Source organism: Pleurodeles waltl, chromosome 12, assembly GCF_031143425.1.
Source record: "Pleurodeles waltl isolate 20211129_DDA chromosome 12, aPleWal1.hap1.20221129, whole genome shotgun sequence".
NCBI classification, from domain to species: domain Eukaryota; kingdom Metazoa; phylum Chordata; class Amphibia; order Caudata; family Salamandridae; genus Pleurodeles; species Pleurodeles waltl.
The window spans coordinates 97139392-97160198 of NC_090451.1; the positions used below are offsets into that span (position 1 = coordinate 97139392).

General features: G+C 42.0%; 1 protein-coding gene across 2 annotated transcripts in view; it reads right to left on the bottom strand.

Annotated features, from left to right (window-relative positions):
• The window catches only part of TIMM44 (translocase of inner mitochondrial membrane 44), a 121813-nt gene that overhangs the window by 90323 nt on the left and 10683 nt on the right, over window positions 1-20807 (bottom strand). For both annotated transcript variants that reach the window (XM_069216762.1, XM_069216763.1), the window contains exon 2: window positions 8504-8611. In XM_069216762.1, the coding sequence (XP_069072863.1) occupies window positions 8504-8611 (108 nt within the window). The remainder of the gene's footprint in view (window positions 1-8503; window positions 8612-20807) is intronic.

A 20807-nucleotide genomic window follows, 5' to 3' on the forward strand; every position in this document is an offset into this window, starting at 1 on the left:
TTGGGGGCAGATCTGCCTATTTTTATTAGGCCAATCTGCCCCGGGGGAGGGGGGGAGGAGGCAGAAACCACTAGACACAAAGGAATTTTTTTTTCACTTCAATTTCACGCAAGGGGAGCGACCACTTAGGCAAGGGTCGCTCCGCTGGGAGGCAAAATTCATTTTAGGCCTTTTCTGCCCCCCTCTTGGGGGCAGATCGGCCTATTTTAATTTGGCCGATCTGCCACAAGGGGGGCAGAAGGCCCACCAGAGACCAGGGAACATTTTTTTTTTTTTAAAGAGGGTGGGGGTATGGCTGGTGGGGGGGGCAGAAAGCATACTAGATGCCAGGGAATTAAAAACAAAACAAAAATAGTGGGGTGGTGGCTACCAACCAGTATGGGCATGATTATGCCCCCACCCCAACTGAAGTGGGTAACAGTCTTTCAGCTCTACATTCACACACTAAAAGATCTTATCCCAATGACAAGCAAGAGGACATTTGATTATTTTGGGTTTTGATTTTACATTTGGGCCATGAGAACTTGTCTAACTCTCAAAATCGGCCTACTTGGAATGGTGCCATGTGGAAAAATCTACGAGACCTAGACACATCTGAAAATTACTGAGAATAAGGGAGGGATCAGGAGGGATTATGGTCCAGTGTATATCCTCCTTAAGTGAACATTGAAAATCAGCGATACACTGTTCCAAAAACAGAAAATAAATAGTGACCGGGGTCCTAAATTCTAGGAGCAAGGGGCCTCACACACCCATAGGGTGTCATGCTTCATCATAGGCGCTGCTCCTCGTCAGACTGGCGCTGCAATGTCTGACGGGCACCACCCCTGACGGGTGGGCTCTTTGCCGGAGATCTTAATATGTGGTGGTGCCGTGACCCCAAAGGTGACTAAAGAATCAACGGAGATCAAAAGCAGGTAAGTAGTTAAAATTGACTCTCAAAACTGCCACTGGGACTGTGGATTTTATTGGACCCAATGAACGGTCAGGGCCAAGGTTAAAAATTAGAATCAAAAGAGTGAATAAAGAAGTTAAGATCAATCACTCTTGTAATGTAGAACATATCAGTGAGAGGAGTCTGGCAATTCTCCAAAGACTACCACCTCATGGGTCAACATGTTTCGCATCCTGGTGGTCCAAACGGATCCAGTGATGCTTCATCAGGACCTTATGTGACTATATGTATCTCCTGAATAATAAGGGCCACATATATTTATCAAGAAGTTAATACAAGTGTCTCTCAACCAGCAATTAGTAGGGAGGTGTAATAATCACTTACATAAATATGGAATAAATAATTCTAACTCGAGCCCTGCAAAAGAGAAGTACACAGGTTATACCACAGTAGGGGCGAGTCATAGCCTTACACATATCATAGGAAAGAAAGGGCGACCGTGATGTGCAGTGCAAGTGTTACTTCGTGAACAACATACATGCAAGTGCTTGTGAATACAAGCTTACCGTCCTAAAATTGAAGGCGGGCATCCTAGGATTACACGGACCAATAGTCCAGCGCTAAACAACGTCTAAACAAGGGGGAATACGAAACAACAGAATCAAATTTCCAATCAAGTAACTCATATGTGTGTTGTCATAGGGGTCTCAAATATAGTAATCATAGATTCATAATTAGTATCGTCACAGGAAGTATGGTAAACCAAACGAGATGAATGCGGCAATGAATATCTGTACAGTAGCTGTGGGACAGAGTGGTCCATAGAAATCAATGAAGATAGCAGACTATGTTGCGTTACTAGACATAGATCCTGTCTAGAAGAGAAGGCTGGGCAATGCATAAAGTCTTGGGTATCAACGACTGTCTCAATATGAATTTAAATGTGGAGTCCATCCTCACGGAGACCGAGATCAAGGGAGAAGTCAAAATAGAGGAGTCACCGAGGTCTCCTCGATAAATATACTGTATTTACAGCAATGCGATCCCAGGTCGCAGGTATAGCAGCGTACGGTGCCGGTGGATCAAGACTACATGTTGTCTGTCAAATGGCAGAACAACATAGAAAACGGAGTCTGCAGAAAAGCAGGTCCCGAAATGAAAGGAACGGGGCTAGTATACTCTAAAAACGAACGAAACGGGGGGGAGAGCGGCAGGGCACTTACTTGTTGGAGCAATGCTGGCCAGGCGGAGACCTACCCCGGTCCGTGGTTCCCGAAGAATGGTGGAACCAGGGCCGATACGCTAAATGTACGTAGCGTCCCGGAAATCGAAGATTTAGAATTTCCGGTCAGGCAGTCAGGCAACGCAGAACACGTTGATCTAGAGATTCCTAGAAAGTGAAAAAAGACTCAGAGGGAGTCCCGGAGTCAACACAGGAGAGTATATAAATCGAGATCAGCAATGTGCGTTTTTCTGACAGTATCAGATGCTCAAAATAGGACTCTGAAAAAGATGAAAAATAGGGAGAGAAAGGTAACCGTCTGCATATGGCCTATAGGTAAAAAAAGGGATTTCTGAAGAGATAATGGATGCCACAAAATCAAAATTATTGATTATTAAATCTAAATCACCTACTCATGCTAGGTAAATAATCATTGAAAAAAACTGCAAAGAATAATAAAGGGAAGAGAAAAATTGCAAAATAAACCAACTCAAGGGGAATTATCAGTAAAACCTGTAAAAATCTAAAGGTACAGTGGAGAATCATTTAGAAAGAAAATTCCAAGGGATATCATCATTCAAGCCATTCACATGGGTGCGTAATTTAAACACCCATCGTTGTTCTAACTCAAAAAGAGAGTTAGGTGTGTTGCGTGAGTCAATTTGTAGTACGACCCACCACATGTCGTTAGGGCTATGTCTTTTGTCAAGGAAGTGTAAAGCCAGTTTAGTCGTGGCACGGCCACATCTGATGTTGCTGCGATGTTCGTTAATTCTAAGTTTCACTGCTCGTGTGGTCATACCTATATATTGTAAATTGCAGGGACAAGTAATCATGTAAACACAATTTTTTGTGTTGCAATTCGTGTGTCTGAGTAAATGCCACGGGCCTATGGAGTCAAATTCGATAGTTTTTAATCGTTTAGTAAGGGTGCATGTATTGCACGTACCGCAAGGAAAATGCCCAGCCACTGGTGGTATACCCCATAGTGTTTGTGAATAGGGGGGGGATAAAGTAGGGCGGGGTCTAGTATGGACGACTAAGTCCTTTACATTAGTGGTGCGTTTAAAGGCAAATAGAGGATTTGACTCCTCTATTTTGACTTCTCCCTTGATCTCGGTCTCCGTGAGGATGGACTCCACATTTAAATTCATATTGAGACAGTCGTTGATACCCAAGACTTTATGCATTGCCCAGCCTTCTCTTCTAGACAGGATCTATGTCTAGTAACGCAACATAGTCTGCTATCTTCATTGATTTCTATGGACCACTCTGTCCCACAGCTACTGTACAGATATTCATTGCCGCATTCATCTCGTTTGGTTTACCATACTTCCTGTGACGATACTAATTATGAATCTATGATTACTATATTTGAGACCCCTATGACAACACACATATGAGTTACTTGATTGGAAATTTGATTCTGTTGTTTCGTATTCCCCCTTGTTTAGACGTTGTTTAGCGCTGGACTATTGGTCCGTGTAATCCTAGGATGCCCGCCTTCAATTTTAGGACGGTAAGCTTGTATTCACAAGCACTTGCATGTATGTTGTTCACGAAGTAACACTTGCACTGCACATCACGGTCGCCCTTTCTTTCCTATGATATGTGTAAGGCTATGACTCGCCCCTACTGTGGTATAACCTGTGTACTTCTCTTTTGCAGGGCTCGAGTTAGAATTATTTATTCCATATTTATGTAAGTGATTATTACACCTCCCTACTAATTGCTGGTTGAGAGACACTTGTATTAACTTTTTGATAAATATATGTGGCCCTTATTATTCAGGAGATACATATAGTCACATAACGTCCTGATGAAGCATCACTGGATCCGTTTGGACCACCAGGATGCGAAACATGTTGACCCATGAGGTGGTAGTCTTTGGAGACTTGCCAGACTCCTCTCACTGATATGTTCTACATTACAAGAGTGATTGATCTTAACTTCTTTATTCACTCTTTTGATTCTAATTTTTAACCTTGGCCCTGACCGTTCATTGGGTCCAATAAAATCCACAGTCCCAGTGGCAGTTTTGAGAGTCAATTTTAACTACTTACCTGCTTTTGATCTCCGTTGATTCTTTAGTCACCTTTGGGGTCACGGCACCACCACATATTAAGATCTCCGGCAAAGAGCCCCCCCGTCAGGGGTGGTGCCCGTCAGACATTGCAGCGCCAGTCTGACGAGGAGCAGCGCCTATGATGAAGCATGACACCCTATGGACATCTGAAAATTAAACATCTGGGTGAGTCCGGGGTGGTGTGCTTCACATGCAACTGCACCATTTTCTTACCTAGAATGTCCTAAAAACCTCAAAATTTGCTTGAAATCACACATTTTCCCCACATTTTTGTTATGGAACCCTCCGGAATCTGCAGGAATCCACAAAATTCCTACCACCTAGCGTTGTCGCATCTATACCGATAAAAATTCTGCCCCAATTGTCTGCCTAAATTTATTTTATTTTTTTTCCTAACTGCCCTTTTGGACCCGCTTTGATTCCCCCTCAATTTCAACATTTTTTGGCTCTTCCAAGTCACAGGCACTTGGCCAACCTACACAAGTGAGGTATCATTTTAACTGGGAGACTGAAGGGAACGTTGAGTGGTAGGAAATTTGTGCCGGTGCGGTGATCCCACACAAAAATGAGGGGAAAATGTGCAATTTGTTTTAGCTAAATTTGAGGCTTGCTGAGGATTCTGGGTAAGAAAACACTGGGGGATCCACGTAAGTCACACCTCCCTGCACTCCTGTGGGTAGGTGTCTAGTTTTTAGAAATGTCTGGGTTTGGTAGGTTTCCCTAGATGGCTGCTGAGCCCAGGACCAAAAAACACAGATGCCCCCGATGCAAAAACAGGTAGTTTTGTATTTGATCATTTTGATGTGTCCACATAGTGTATTGGGGCATTTTCTGTCAAGGGCACTAGGCTTGCCCACACAAGTGAGGTACCATTTTTATCGGGAGACTTGGGGGAATGCTGGGTGGATGGAAATTTGTGGGTCCTCTCAGATTCCGGAACTTTGCAGCATCGAAATGTGAGGAAAAAGTGTTTCTTTTGCCAAATGTTGATGTTTGCTAGGGGTTTTGGGTAATAGAACCTGGTGAGAGCCCCACAAGTCACCCCATTCTGAATTCCCCTAGGTGTCTAGTTTTAAAAAATGTATAGGTTTGGTAGATTTCCCTAGGTGCCGGCTGAGCTAGAGGCCAAAATCCACAACTAGGCACTTTGCAAAAAACAGGTCTGTTTTCTTTGGGAAAATGTGATGTGTCCATGTTTTGTTTTGGGGCATTTCCTGCTGCGGGCACTAGGCCTACCCACACAGGTGAGTTACCATTTTTAATCAGGTGCTGTGGAGGGAATGCTGGGTGGAAGGACATTTGTGGCTCCTCTCAGATTCCAGAACTTTCAAAAGTGCTTTTTTGCCACATTTTGAGGTTTGCAAAGGATTCTGGGTAACAGAACCTGGTGCAAGCCCCACAAGTCACCCCCATCCTGGATTCCCCTACGTGTCCAGTTTTCAAAAACGCACAGGTGACGGCTGAGTTAAAGGCCAAAATCTACAGGTAGGCACTTTCTAAAAAACACGTTTGATTTCAACGTAAAAATGTGATGTGTCCATGTTGCGTTTCCTGCCGCGGGCACTAGGCCTACCCACACAGGTGAGTTACCATTTTTAATCAGGTGCTGTGGAGGGAATGCTGGGTGGAAGGCCATTTGTGGCTCCTCTCAGATTCCAGAACTTTCAAAAGTGCGTTTTTGCCAAATTTTGAGGTTTGCAAAGGATTCTGGGTAACAGAACCTGGTGCAAGCCCCACAAGTCACCCCATCCTGGATTCCCCTAGGTGTCCAGTTTTCAAAAACGCACAGTTGACGGCTGAGTTAAAGGCCAAAATCTACAGGCAGGCACTTTCTAAAAAACACGTTTGATTTCAACGTAAAAATGTGATGTGTCCATGTTGCGTTTCCTGCCGCGGGCACTAGGCCTACCCACACAAGTGAGGTACCATATTTATTAGGATACTTGAGGGAACACAGAATAGAATAACTAGTTATTGCCCCTCGTCTTTCTCTACATTTTTTCCTTCCAAATATAAGACAGTGTGTAAAAAAAGAGGTCTATTTGAGAAATGCCCTGTAATTCACATGCCAGTATGGGGACCCCAGAATTCAAAGATGTGCAAATAACCAATGCTTCTCAACACCTTATCTTGTTCCCAGTTTGGAAATACAAAGGTTTCCGGGATGCCTATTTTTCACTCTTTATATTTTACCAAATGAATTGCTGTATACCCGGTATACAATGAAAACCCATTGCAAGGTGCAGCTCTTTTATTGGCTCTGGGTACCTAGAGTTCTTGATGAACCTGCATGCCCTATATATCCCCGCACCCAGAAGAGTCCAGCAGACGTAACAGTATATTGTTTTAAAAAATCTGCCATAGCTGGAAAAAGTTATAGAAGAAAACATGGACAGAAATGGCTCTTTTTTCACCTGAATTTCAATATTTTTTTTATTTTAGCTGTTAATTTCTGTAGGAAAACCTTGAAGGATCTACACAAATGATCCCTTGCTGAATTTAGAATGTTGTCTACTTTTCAGAAGTGTTTAGCTGTCCAGGATCCAGCATTGGTTTCACACCCATTTCTGTCACTAACTGGAAGGAGGCTAAAAGCACAAAAATAGTAAACAAGGGGTATGTCCCAGTAAAATGCCAAAACTTTGTTGAAAAATGTGTTTTTTTTATTCAAGTCTGCCTGTTCCTGAAACTGGGAAGATGGCGATTTCAGCACCGCAAACCCTTTGTTGATGCCATTTTCAGGGGAAAAAACGTGCTTTCTTCTGCAGTCCTTTTTTCCCCCCATTTTATTATTTTTTTTAACGACAATTTAGCTCTATTTTGGCAAATTTCTTGGTCTCCTCCAGGGTAACCCCCAAACTCTGGGTACCTCTAGAATCCATAGACTGTTGGGAAAAAAGGACACAAATTTGGCATGGGTAGCTTATGTGGACAAAAGTTATGAGGGCCTAAGCGTGAACTGCCCCAAATAGCCAAAAAAAGGCTCAACACCTGAGGGGAAAAGGCCTGGCAGCGAAGGGGTTAAAATGGTATGGTTCTGCAAAAGACAACGGCCTTCATTAGTTACACTAGTTTAAGTGTCCCTGGTGGAAATGTGACATAAAAATGTTTGGGCACGTTTATTATGTAACTAGTAGATGTATGTGATTCTTTGCTAGATGGTATTATATATTGTAAGACTAAATGTTACTTTATACTTTCGATTGATTAGGTACAGTGTCCTTTTTTTATCAATATTAAGATTTCGAAGGTGATCTAATCTGGGATCACCTATTCATAATGCCACTCTAATGATATATTTTACTTAAATTTGCTAATTAGATTGGTTTTCGAAACGTAGGCCCCTCTGTAACATTTACAGGTGAATAATTTCAGACACATGAAGTACAAAGTGATTTGCCTTGAATCTAGGAATAGAAACTAGGTTTTAAGAATCCATGGTCAGTTGAAAGTCAACTAGGCCACATATCTCTGGCAAACACATCTCAGTCAAAAGTATTCACAGCCCTGTTTCAGACTGCTAAAAAAATTCAAGAGTGGAACGGGAATTGGGAGAATCAGAAACAAAGCCAATAAAGGAGGAAAGAAACACTACCCACACAGAAAAAAGGACATGTAAGCGTAAAGACTAATGGTGGGGCTAGAAGGGAAACCAAAGTGGAATCAATCAAATTTGAAAAAGTTAAATTGCCTATCAGCGACACCAAAACGTCCATAAACTGAAGTTGCCCTGCAAGAAAGCTTGATAATTCACAAAAGACGCATGCATGAATCGAAAAGCTTGATGCAAATTAAACAAAGTAAAACAGCAGGTGCAGCGCCCAAAAAGAGTAAACTAAAGGATCAGCCACAGTAAAAACAAATAATAAGAGTAAGGCTGTCAACTATGAATAATGAGCATTTGCTCCCAAACTGGAGTGAGGAGTTAATATTAGAAAAATCCTACAAAGATAGAGTAAAATGGAGAAAAAAACTCATTCCAAAGTGAGTTGAAACAAGTAGGTAAATCCATGGAGGAAGAAAAAAAGACTCTAGAAAAACATGAGGGCCTGGTTAATGATGGAAGAAGAAGCACAGCTGTCTGATGATAGGCCCTTACCACATAACACAATTAAAGGACCTCCATGCAGCGCAGCAACTGAACACACATGATCTACTTGTGTGATTGTAGGAGAAGTACACATATAGAAAGGGAAAAGTGAATGTAAACCCCTTGAGCTTGAATGAATGATCGATCATGCAGTAATGCAAGTTTAGGTTTGTTGACAATGCAAAACCACAATACTCTTGGTAATCTTACCTGGTGTAACTCTACCGCTGGACTGCATATTCGATATACACGGTTGATGTTAACACTGGATACAGGATATCTTGCTGCTAAAAGTCGGATATTATTCATCAGACATTTCTAAGCAAAAACAAAGAGATTTTGAAAATAAACACACTATCACCGAGCAGACATCTGACTAACTGAGATTAACAATGCATTACACAATATATTTGACTTTTCTAACAGTGGTGGAAGGTTGTTCCAGGAAACTGGACTTTCAATGTTCAAATTAACATTACAATACTGTGGAGCCCCATCATGTAGCAGAAAGCTTTCCTAAAAGCTTTCCTCTAGCACTGGACAAGCATAACATAAGATAAGATGAAAAGGTCTGTTGTGGAGGGACGTAGAACTACTCATATACTCGGTGTAGGTTTGCAAATTCTCTGGAATTTTCAAAGGAATTCTAGGAGTACTCACATTTGTGACATTTCTGCATGTGGAATATCGTTTGGGGAACATATGTGTAAACTGAAACGTAATACTAACTACATAACCTCCTCTAATTGTTTCCTTTAGTTTCAATAAATGGAAAAAAGTCTACTACAGGAATAAACACATTTCCCCAACCATCCATTAGATATGAGGATCTTATCTAACCCCACCTTTCTAACACTTAAAACACACCTGGTTCTTACTTCCTTTGACAAAACTAAATATGCATGTTTTTCACGGTTGATAAATTTCTTACAAATTGCCACAAAATTATAAGTTTCTTAGTATTCATCAATATGGTGATTCATCCAAGATTGGCCATGATCCAGCCAGTGCTACAACCGAAAAATTAAATTCCTTGGAAAAAGGAAAATTCCTCTTGATCAGATTCGGTGAGTTTGCATCGGTAAGAGTTGCAATCGAAACACTGACTCGAACCACGGTGCCTATCTGCTAAAGCTTCTGGCTCACTGTGCTTATTCAATTCAGATGAGGCCTTATTCTTATTTTATTTTTTTATGTATAATAACAAAAAACACACCCAGTATTTATCTGCCTCGATCGGTATTGCAAATAAACTTTAATGTCTGACACCATCAGAAAAGCCTAATCACTGAGTTCTATATGTGCCATCTGCAGGTTACAGAATCAACCAAACAGTGTCAAGTCAGATTTGCACACCTCATAGGGGCATAATTGAGTACCAGTGAGTTATACAGAAAGAAAAAGTGATATATACAGCACTATGGCACTGTCAAACATTCAGCAGCAGGATTCCTCATAGCAATGCAATCATTGATAGTACTCCTAAGCCAACACATTCCCGTGCAAAATGCCCCAGAGAATTTTTTAGCTTCAGAAATTACAGGCAAAAGCTGTGGATACTGTTAAAAGATGAAGACAGCATCACTCCCCAAGTAACCGTACAGCAGCAGGACAATATTTATCAAAGATGCTCAGGAATCATAGACATGTACTCTGCGTTTAGGGGCAGCATCTCATAGCAATAATGTTACTTACTATGAAACACCTTATACAAAAGCCTTGCTTGTAAACTGGGGAGATGAGAAGATAATCTTTTAGAAATTAAAGAAGGGTATGTATGGACCATCATGGCCAATGTACATGTTCAATGCCTAATCCAGAATACGGTAATACTTCAGTGTATAGAGGTACCTGTGTGCACGGTTCCTCAACAGAGCCCCAAAATAGCAAATGTAGCAAAATACTGCTCACCCGTTCATTCAAAAACATGAAGCCAGCCCGCTTCTATCTCTTTTGCACTATCGACCTAAAGGGTCCTACTCTCACCACCGGTTCTAAAACTGCCAGCTATAACCCGAGGGTGCTCGGTACTGCACAGAAACCCACATTTCAACTAACAGTTCCTCACTGACAACTCCCCCAGTCGGAGATGAGAGCTGCCTAAACATTCTCCTACTTCACATGTACGTGATTAAAATTCTTGCTAGACACACTACCGTAGCAGAGGGATCTCGAAGCATAAACTCAATTGGTGAAGCTGGTCTAACACAAGACAGAAACCTTATCCGACCAATGTGTCACTATTTATAACAGACGTCTAAACAGGAGATAGTACTATGATTCCACTCCCACAACAACTGTCCTCAAATACCGTCTACCCAACAACTTAACCTTCTCTGATTTCAGCATACTTTATCTACTTCCAATCAGTTCTTGTGAGGTCAAGCCCTTGTATAGACCTACAACATGGAGGCACAAGAGGAGAGCTCTCTGGTCCACTAGAGGTACCCAGTTCAGGAAATTATTAGGATGCGGATAGTGCTTTCATCACTGAAAGGCTCTTTAGGCTGTAGGATGAAGGAAAATACTCTTCAAATACATGCTTCTAAGGGAAGAAGCAAAGTGGCCAACAATGAACTTCACAGTCTTGCAACATTGCTGGTATATTGCTCTTTACCAACTCGTGGTTCTAGTTTCTGGGAATGCAGTGAAAAATAGTTCTGGGTCAAGGTAGAACGTACAACCTTCATGTGGTCACTAGTAGATACGTCACCACCACACTGACAAACAGAAAGAGGGTATAGAGACAACTAGAAGGAAGACATATAACCACGTTGGCCTTTGGAACAACAGAGAAGGTTGCATTGCTAGAATAAGTTTGTCTCAATGTGTCTTAGGCTAACTAGGCCCCTGCTTTTCTCCATCTCCTACAGTTTTTATTAAAGTATTCTTAGGCTCCTTGAGAATGTATCCCGGGGCCTGGCCTAACACAGAGTCCTAGCACAGTAGGTGCCTTAATTAAATAATGATTTCTCCTGACTGGGACTTGCAATTTGCAACCTATGGTTAACAAAATGTAATGTGATATAACTACACTGTTTATAGATTGTAGCTTTCCGACGCCGAGCTGGTCCAGTTCGTGCTATGTAAGCAGCCAGAAATTACATTGAATAAATACAATTTCAGCTGCACATACTGGAAAAGAGACAAGATGCAGAAGATACATGCTTCCTTGGGTCAAGTGGGGCGCTTGGAGGTCTCCAAGGGATGGAAATTGGCCTCGAAAAGAATACACCTTTGCCTCCATTCTAACTATGCTCACAAAATAACTCTCGAAGTGAGGATTGCAAGTATTGAAAAGATGCAGCCCCAAAAATTAGTTTAAAAAAAGGGCAGAAATGAACAGGCATAAAATAACAGAGAAAAAGTACTAGAAAATAATACTGTACTGTAGATTAAATAACATGGTTTGAAAAGGAGATCCTTTGGCCACTTCATTTACCTCAATTTGAGTTCACATGAAACGAAGGGTGATTTAAAGTTACAGGAATGGTGTAACCAGTGGAGAGTATGTTTTTATGTTTCAAACTATCTCCTCAACATTCTGCCTAGTGTCCATTTCCAGTCCAAGGGTGTCAGTGAGCCGCTTGATATTGTTCGGGCTCATTATCACAATGAAACAGATAGAAGCCACACTGCTTGCACATGATGGACGTGCGCTACATACCTGCGCTCTTTCAGTCTCAAAGCTGGTCACGAAAACTGAAAATTCATCAGAAACAGGTAAGAGATAGATGGCTTACATGGAACACTCCTGTCATGCCCCAACCCACATGCGCCACGCAATCACCATTCAGCAGAAGTGCCCTCAGCTGGTCGTGGTGTCACACGCACCAGTTGACATCAGATCGGTTTCTGAACTCATTTTGAGATAAGCACTCACAATCTTCCAAACACAAAATACTGATGAACTGCCATGATCCACTGACAGTGATGCGCAGACGGACTGCGGCACCGCTGGCCCAAAAACTTTAATCATCTGAATTGTGAGCGTGATCTTCGAACTGAACAGTGTCAACGTAATGTAACCACAAGACAGGCAGCATAAAGTGTCTTGAGGCAATTTATATTTTCAGTGTCTGAGTAATACTACACACAGCCATCAGGGTGATGCAAGAGCCTGCAAGACATGATGAGGAGGCGCGAACGCACACCTCTCAGTTTCAATGGCACAGGGGAAATGACATGGGGTCCCTGCCTGTCACTGAAGTCAAGTCACACAGCGGCAGAGAAACCAGTTTTAAACTTCAAATCAAAAGAAATGAGTTTGTTTTTAAAGCGAAATTAATCAAGACTAAAGTAATACAAACACCCACGTGTAAATCCAACTGGTCTGGTCGTGTTTATTTTGTTTGCACATCTATGCCACAAAAATAAAAAGAACATATGCTGCCTACACTTAAGGGCCACATACCTGCAATAAATATTTAAATTTAAGAACAATTTTGGCCTACAATTTTAATACAATGGAAGGGGTGCTTCCTACCAAGATGGTGTGTTTAGAAAAACTATGGAAATCTCTTATAGTTTAACGCACATAACAAGGAAAAATGTGACGGTTGGTGCAAGGAAAGGTACTATCATCACTGAAATACTGTAACCTAAAGACATACTATACAGATAAACTAGATACTGAAAAAAATAAAAGGGTACAGAAAAGAAGCAAAGAGGCACTGGCAAATGAAGTTATTGGTGTGCCTGCATTGCAGTGAATTTCTTGTTAAACAGATGTGCACATGTGACCAGGCAAAACGCCATTATTCACAGTGCAAGAGAGCCAGTGACCTAACTGACCTCACCCACTACTGCCACTTACTGCATACTGCAATTGGCAGGAGTAAATATGAATGACAGGTGAACAGCCAATGGAGGAAGAGGGCTGAACAAAAGCTCCTGCATATGTGTATATATTTTTTATTCATGAATGTTTCCAAATACATGAGCCGGGTAAATGAGTTAAAGCTGTCATCATGCCAAACTTAAACAAGCATTTGCAATGCAATAGGTCTCGCATTTGTGAGAGTTAGAGCTATTAGCGTTGTAAATGCCAATGTCTTTTACTTATGTGTTTGGTTTGGAGTGTAGTGGATGTATGCCAGGAGCCACAGCCATCCTCCAAGGCCGTCGTCTTGGGAGCGTTGTTGCCTCATTCCTACAGACTGGCTATGAAACCCTAGAGATGCAACCCGTTCTAGTGTGTTTACCTAAACTTTATAGCACCAAACAAGCCACTAAGAGTCACCTTTGTGGCATTTAACCAGGATAATGAGTGGGTCAATAGAGTTAGGAGCAAAGAAAAGGGGGAAGCCATATATTTCTGTGTGTTAAACTTTTAAAGGAATTATTCTTTCATGTTGGCAATATCAGCCTTTAAAAACATTGACTGTATACAAAGAGAATAAAAGAAGATGCAGCTTAGCTGCAAATGAATTATAATGATTTTGTTAAGAATGGCACCTGCTTTGCAGCGCTATGAAAGGGCAGAACCTGTATTACCAAGCTCTATATAATAAAAGGAGTTATTCCCAGACTGCCCCAATACACATCAGACAAAGAACCCTAGAGGAGAGGATGTGATGTAAGGGCCAGAGCTTCTGACTTTGGAGCTTGGGAACACAGTTCAAATCTCAGCATTAGCTCAACATCCTGTGATTCTGGGCACATTACTTAATCTCCCCACGCTACCGAAAATGAATGTGTTCTTGTGTAATGTAAGCGGTGCTCATGGAAAGTGCTGTAATACCTTTGTATCAAATGTGCGCTATATAAAACTGCAAAAAAAATAAAGCACTCCAATACCTTTTGTGGGAAAACAGGGCTGATTGCTGAGGCCCCCTAACTTTTTGCCCCCATTTTCCACTTTTTGCTGGTGTTTTCCTGACTCTGATGGTGCCCTGGGTACTGCTAACCAGTCCCAGGGCCTGTGCTCTGTGTAAAATGGATATGCTAATTATAATTGGCTAAGTTAACCTACCTACAAGTCCCTAGTATATGGTAGGGCATGTAGGTTTAGGGACCACAGCATAGGTAGGCACCCATAGGTGCACTGCTGAGGTGCCCAGTGTCATTTTAAAGGCAGGCCTGCCTTGCTGGCTGCTTTTAAATTAAAGTTATATGCCAATTCGACTTTGGAATTAAAAGTAGTTCCAAAGTGTTAAACTACCTTATTTTTACATATAAGTCACCCCTAAGGTGTGCCCTATGTGCCCCTAGGGCTGGGTGCCATGTAACTATAAGCAGGGACTTTATAAAAATAGTTTTATAAGCCCTGGTGAGGTAAAAACAGCCAAATTCGTTTTTCCCTCATTGTAGTAAATGGCCTTCATAAGCTAGAATGGGGAGACTTTATTTTAATTTTTAAAGTCTCCTTAAATGATGCATACCAAGGGTTTGGTATCAAATTAATTGTTGTAATAAATCCCACAACTTCCAGTTGTGGGATTTAATATAACTTGTTCAGGTAAAGAGTTTTAAACTTCACCTGAAAAAGTTGCCAATTTCAGCCCTGCATTGTTTTTGCTGCTGTGCTCTGATTGGCCAGCCTCGAGCAGCTTGGCCAAGCTGCCTTGATGAGGTGTGAAGTGGCCTGGCTTCACACAAAATAATGTGCCTGTGGGAAGGAATCTCCCCTCAGCAGATGGTGAGGCAGGAAGGGGGAGGGCTGCCAAACTGGTCTTCAAAGGCAGAGAAGGACATTTGGAGCAACCAGCAACACCCCCACATCCTGCAACCCCAGACAACTAGGTGCCCCCTTGATTAGATTAGGAGAGGGGTGTGTTTATGATTTTTAGCCACACCAGTGGGTGGGCTCAGCCAGATGTAACCTCCAAAAATCAGATTCAGCCATGATGGATTTTTGGAGAATGTTGCCTCCTGGGATTGATTTTTGCCACACTTCCCAAGAAGTGGTCATCACAGGGGGAAGGACCCTGCACCTGATTGGAGAACCAGGACCCCCCTGCTTTTCACCCAGGAGCAAGGATAAAACTGGCAGACCTGCACCCACACCTCAGTTCCCTACCACATCCAACAAGGAAGAACAACAGAAGAAGGACTGCCCTGCTGGACCCCTGGCCTGCACCTGGAACCTGCACTCAGAAGGACTGCACCAGCTGCACACTTGGGCTTCACCACAAGGAGGACTTAGCCTGGCTTCAACTGGTTCAAGGAGGGACTCCCTGTTTGCTACAGGTGAAAAATTGCTAACCAGAGTCCCCTGCACCAACTCCTGAAGAAAGCGACCAGCTGACCACTGTCCAGTGGCCAAAAAGGAGTTTGCGCCAGGTGCATTCTGGGAGTTATAGTCCGCACCCCCCCACTCCCCCACCAAGGACCATCTCAGAACTTCTGGACCCTTGCGGGGAGCTGTGGACCCCAAAAGAACCTTAAAAGGACATCTGGGAGAAGCCCCAGAAGTTTGGAGAAGTTTGGGCAACTTTTGAAAAAAAGCTCCATAGAGGGACCGACCCGCCGCAGCAACTCTAGCCGGCTTGCCTCAACCGCGACCCGGCCTGATTTGCTGGTTCGTCCCGGTAAAGAAAATCTCCGAAAAAGAGACTAAGTCCGAAGGTAAAAAGTTGACCGGGACCTTCCAGCCAGCGTATCCGAGGAGGGCTCCATGGACGTCGGATCAAGATCCAGGTTTACCCCGGTCGAAGGATTTTCACCTCGAAAAAACGACTAATTCCGAAGGTAAAAATCTCCACCGAGGATTCCAGCATCGCGTATCTGGAGAAGGGCTCCAGGAGGTCGGATGGACTGGCAGGTTCGTCCCGCTGAAGAAAATCTTCGAAAAAAAAGACTAAGTGTTAAGGTAAACTTTTAACCGAGGCCTCCCGCGGCCTGTAGCCGAGCAGGGCTCCATCGCGGTCGGCCTTAAACTTTGACTTTGCCCCGGTCGAGGTGCAACCAGATGACCCGATTGGCGCTTTTTGTTTCTAGGCGCTAAAAAAAAAAAAAAAATCTTTAAAAATTCATATCTCCGATTCCCCTTATCTGATTTTATTAGTTTTGGTGTCATTTTAAAGATAAAAATATAATCTATTTTTATAAATTGGTTTTGGATTTTTAAACTGTTTCCTGTGTTTTATTTAAATACTGTTTTGTGATATTTGAATGCTTTACACTCTGTCTCCTAAGTTAAGCCTTGACACTCGTTGCCAAGCTACCAAGGGTTGAGCTGGGTTTAATTTACTGAGACCTAACGGGACCTTAGTGGAGGTTAGTGGCCTATTGCTAAGTGTAGGTATCTACCTGCCCTTACCAATAACCCATTTTCCAACACCTTTGTGTTGAGTTTGCGCTACATAAAACTGCAAAAAAAAAAAAAAGATAAATTAAAAAAAGACACCGCAGACATTGCAAAACAGCAAGATGCCTGAGACAGAGGAAGAAACAACATATCAGGATAAGCGCAAAGCGGCGAGGCAAAATTGAAAAATAGTGCGCTCCACTAAGGTATATTCACGATTGTGCAATAATCCATGTAACAGGGTCAGTGTCCAAGGCAGTAGAAATACTGCCCCACGGCGGGACAAACAAAAGCACTTACCAACGACATCAAGGGATTTTTGAAAGGCAGGCCGAGAAACAAATGAAAGTGATGGGCATGGTTAAAGCCCACAGAGCAGATTACAACATGTCAAGAAGAGCAGCACTTGCACACTGCTATACTCAACCTAAAAAAACAGCAATACATCAAACAACAAAAAATTAAATATGGCCTAAAGACCAAATGCCAGTAAAATAACTGCAAGATCTCTATGGCCGACTCTGACCCACTGACACCTCTACCCAAAAACTGCTTAAGTCACTGCCTTGCCTATTGTGCCCATTCAATAATCTTGAACTTCAACCCAGACAGATGAATAACTTCCTCAGCTAATTGTAGGTAAATGTCCGACTGATCCAAATCATTATGGAAGCAATGCTAAAGCATGGGGTTTTTGTTCAACAACTGATTTAAGATATGTCATCTCAATTGGATCAAGCTTCTGACACACACCTACAAGGCACTACACAACACAGGACCAGCCTACCTGGACCACCGCCTCACCTTCTACGAGCCCAAAAGACAGCTCTGTTCTTCCCAGCTTGCCCTCGCAGCTATTCCCAGAATCCGGAAAAGCACAGCAGGGGGGGAAGATTCTTCTCCTACCTCGCAGCCTGGACATGCAACAGGCTGCCACTCAAACTCAGACAGACCGTATCACTGAAGCAGTTCAGCAAGGACCTCAAGACCTGGCTATTCGAGTGAGCAGCACGCCCGCAACGGCACCTTGGGACCCTACAGGTGATCAGCTGCGCTATAATAAAACTGATTGATTGATTGAAGTGAAGAAGGCCTACACCTCCCAGAATGCTTTAGGTCATTAAACATATAGCACTGCTTCCTTGATGGCATGGAGTTGTGTGTTAAACTCACAGCAGGGCAGGGGAAATTTGGCAAGATCGATTTAACTGATCTATAGGTGTTCCGTCCTCCACACTCCATAAGAATACATGGCTAACATATAAAAACTGTTGTTTTAAGCACACTGCATTCATCATAAATAACAAAGAACTGCACGGGCAAACAAACATTTTCAGATGATCAAAAATGCCCCCCGTCCATGAAGTATGATGCAATTAAGACTGCCACCGCACAGTTACGCATTAATATAATGATTTAAAGAAGGTGAGCCAACAACAATGCTGGAAATGTGTATTGGTTTCATAGGACCAGCTTCAATATGGTTAAGACCACACTCTCAATATCATTGTTATTCAACTATTCACACGGCCTTATCTAAAAAGACAGTTCTTGGATCTTCTAATACTTTCTGTAAAAGAAAACAAGGTATTTTTGGAGTGAGGAAGAAGAGCTTCAAGTAACAATATGGAGAACTGCACGTGTGGTTCATGCTCCAAACTGTATTGGTTTATGCCTGAAAGGGGGTGATAAATGATTAATTACAAGCGGTCTCAAATTCATCCTGGCTCCTCTCAAAGCTACTCTCCTCCAGCAGATCGACTTATTAAAAGGATCAGAAACATTTGCCTATATAACCCAAATTCGAAGAGTTACATTGGCTTTACTGTGAAAACAAAATTAACTTTAAAGTGTCCTGTCTCATACTCAAAAGTTCTTCATCTTGGTCTCTGGAAATACTTGAATCGCAAACAGTGCCTCTCAGGGGGTAAACTGAACGCCAGAGGCTTGCAAACGGAGATACCAAAACAAAATAAATAAATAAAGATGATGAAACAGACATTCTCAAGGTAATCATACAGAAACTTAACCAACTTCTAGAGAACATAGAATTGATCCCTAATCTGCTGTCCTTTCAAAAGTCCCTAAAACCCCACCATTTCAATCTATACCTAGCAACCTACACTCTGTCACATCTGCAAATAGTGCTACTGTTTGTGCGCCCTAATAAGAGCTAATATGTCTCTTCTATGTTAGATGTGAAGCACTTTGCTGTCATGCAGCTATGACCACCCTATATAACTATGTCAATTAATAAATAATAATCTGCGCTTTAACACCTTGGCAAAATTGATTCACACAAGATATTTGCATTCACAATTTTCTACACCCAACAGAATTTAATATTCATTATGTCAACTGGACAAGGATAAACAACAGTATAAGCATTTCCAAGATGAAGATGCAAACTTCAGATCAGGCAGAAATCATAGAAGAGAGTGCTTAAATGTCTGACTAATCTTACTGGTCTTGCATCTTAGTATCACACACTTTGATAATCAAAGGTTATCAAAATGTCTCTGGTATTCTTTCAGAGAGTTGGGTGCAAACACTGCATCTGTAAGGTTGTGCCTTGAGTTGAATCAAACAAAGAGAGCTAAAGTGCCCAATACAACAACTGCGAATGGAGGCGTCTAGTGAATGTAAACTATTTTTCCCCAAGTGTGCTTTAAAATGGACTATTTGCCAAATATTTCCCGAAATTCAAAGACAGGAAATCCTGCAACACTGTGTGAAAATATAAGCAGTATTAAACAACGTCCCTGTTAAATGCACACAAAATACTACATTTTACACTAATCTCTTTAATTTCTCAAACATTTCTTGGGACAGAACGTGATAATCCCAAATAGCAGAATGCCTTCAGTGACTAAAAAAAATGGCTCTAATATACCATTTATTTGATGAAAAAAAATTATGGGCAGGCAACAACTTCTGCATGCTGCGTTGTTAATGGGGACTATGACCTCAAAATGACTGACAATGGACCTTAACCCAAATACAGCGAGTATCTACCGCCCTATCTAATTCATGGAATACACTACCTGCCAGCTCTCTTGTATTACAAGAGTTGCAGTATAACATTAAGAGCAAAACATGCAGAGCTACAAACCTAAACTCACTTGCATAAACACATAAATTCTTTAAACAGGGCAAGGCCTACTGAGTGACTGTTGTATTATGAAACTGTATTGGAGGGTTGAGGGCAATAGAATGTGGAGTGTGGAAGGTAGAGGGAGATTCTGGAGGTGGTAACGGGCATTCTTGTATTGGAGATCGTTATGTACAGATGTGGATATTGTTGTGGAGAATAAACTTTCTTCGAGCCTTATTCCTTGTTTTATGGATTTCTACATTGGCGACGAGATTTGACACGCATCTCTACTACAGACGGCACAGAAGCGGTGTCGTTTGTTTACAGAGGACGTGCTCACGCGTGGATTTTGAGGTGTTTCTGGCGGAAAATACAGGAAAGGTGTGCTACAGACGTAGATGCACGGCACTGAAGGTTGGGGATTTTTTTTTTTTTTTTTTTTTTTTTTTTTTTTTTACCTTTTCGCCATTCCTTCTATTGCCCTTGTTGCTCCATATTTAAATCGGCTGCGTTAACCTTGTTGTGCGGCATTGTTTTAAACGATGCACCACATGACGTTCTTCTAAAGGATTCCTGTCTCCTCACGCGCATTGTCAACACGCAGACATGCTGCGCTCTCCATTTGGAAGTGAAGTGGAGCGCGTTTCAGTGCGCGCAGTGACTAACGCACTTTAGCTGATCGTGCATCAGTGGAGAGTAATGCACTGACTTGTTGCGCATTAACTGTGCAAATATATTGTTTTTTTTATATTAGGAGCATAGCACCTACCTGTTCTTCCTGCCGCTTCATTGTTTTTAAGGCATTTGGAACATAGAGTTGTGTTGGGTGGAGCCCCGATTCCAGTACATCGACACAGAGAAAGGACTATTATTGGGATTACTAGTCCTGACATTGATACTAACGAAGGACTAAAAAAGCATTACTAATCGAAGATGGATGCTATTATTACAAAGAAGTATTGACACTGTGGAAGGACAAACATATAAGCAAAAACAAAGGCTGTTTTTCAAAAATTATTTTATATTGATTCCACAGTTGTTATTGGTGTGTACCAATTTTGATTTTTCAGCACAGGAGAAAAAGGAGAAGGAAGAAAAAAAAAAAAAAAAAGGGGGGGGGGGGCGAAATGCAGTTTGAACCTCCAGGTAATTTCTACAGAACGAAGGGG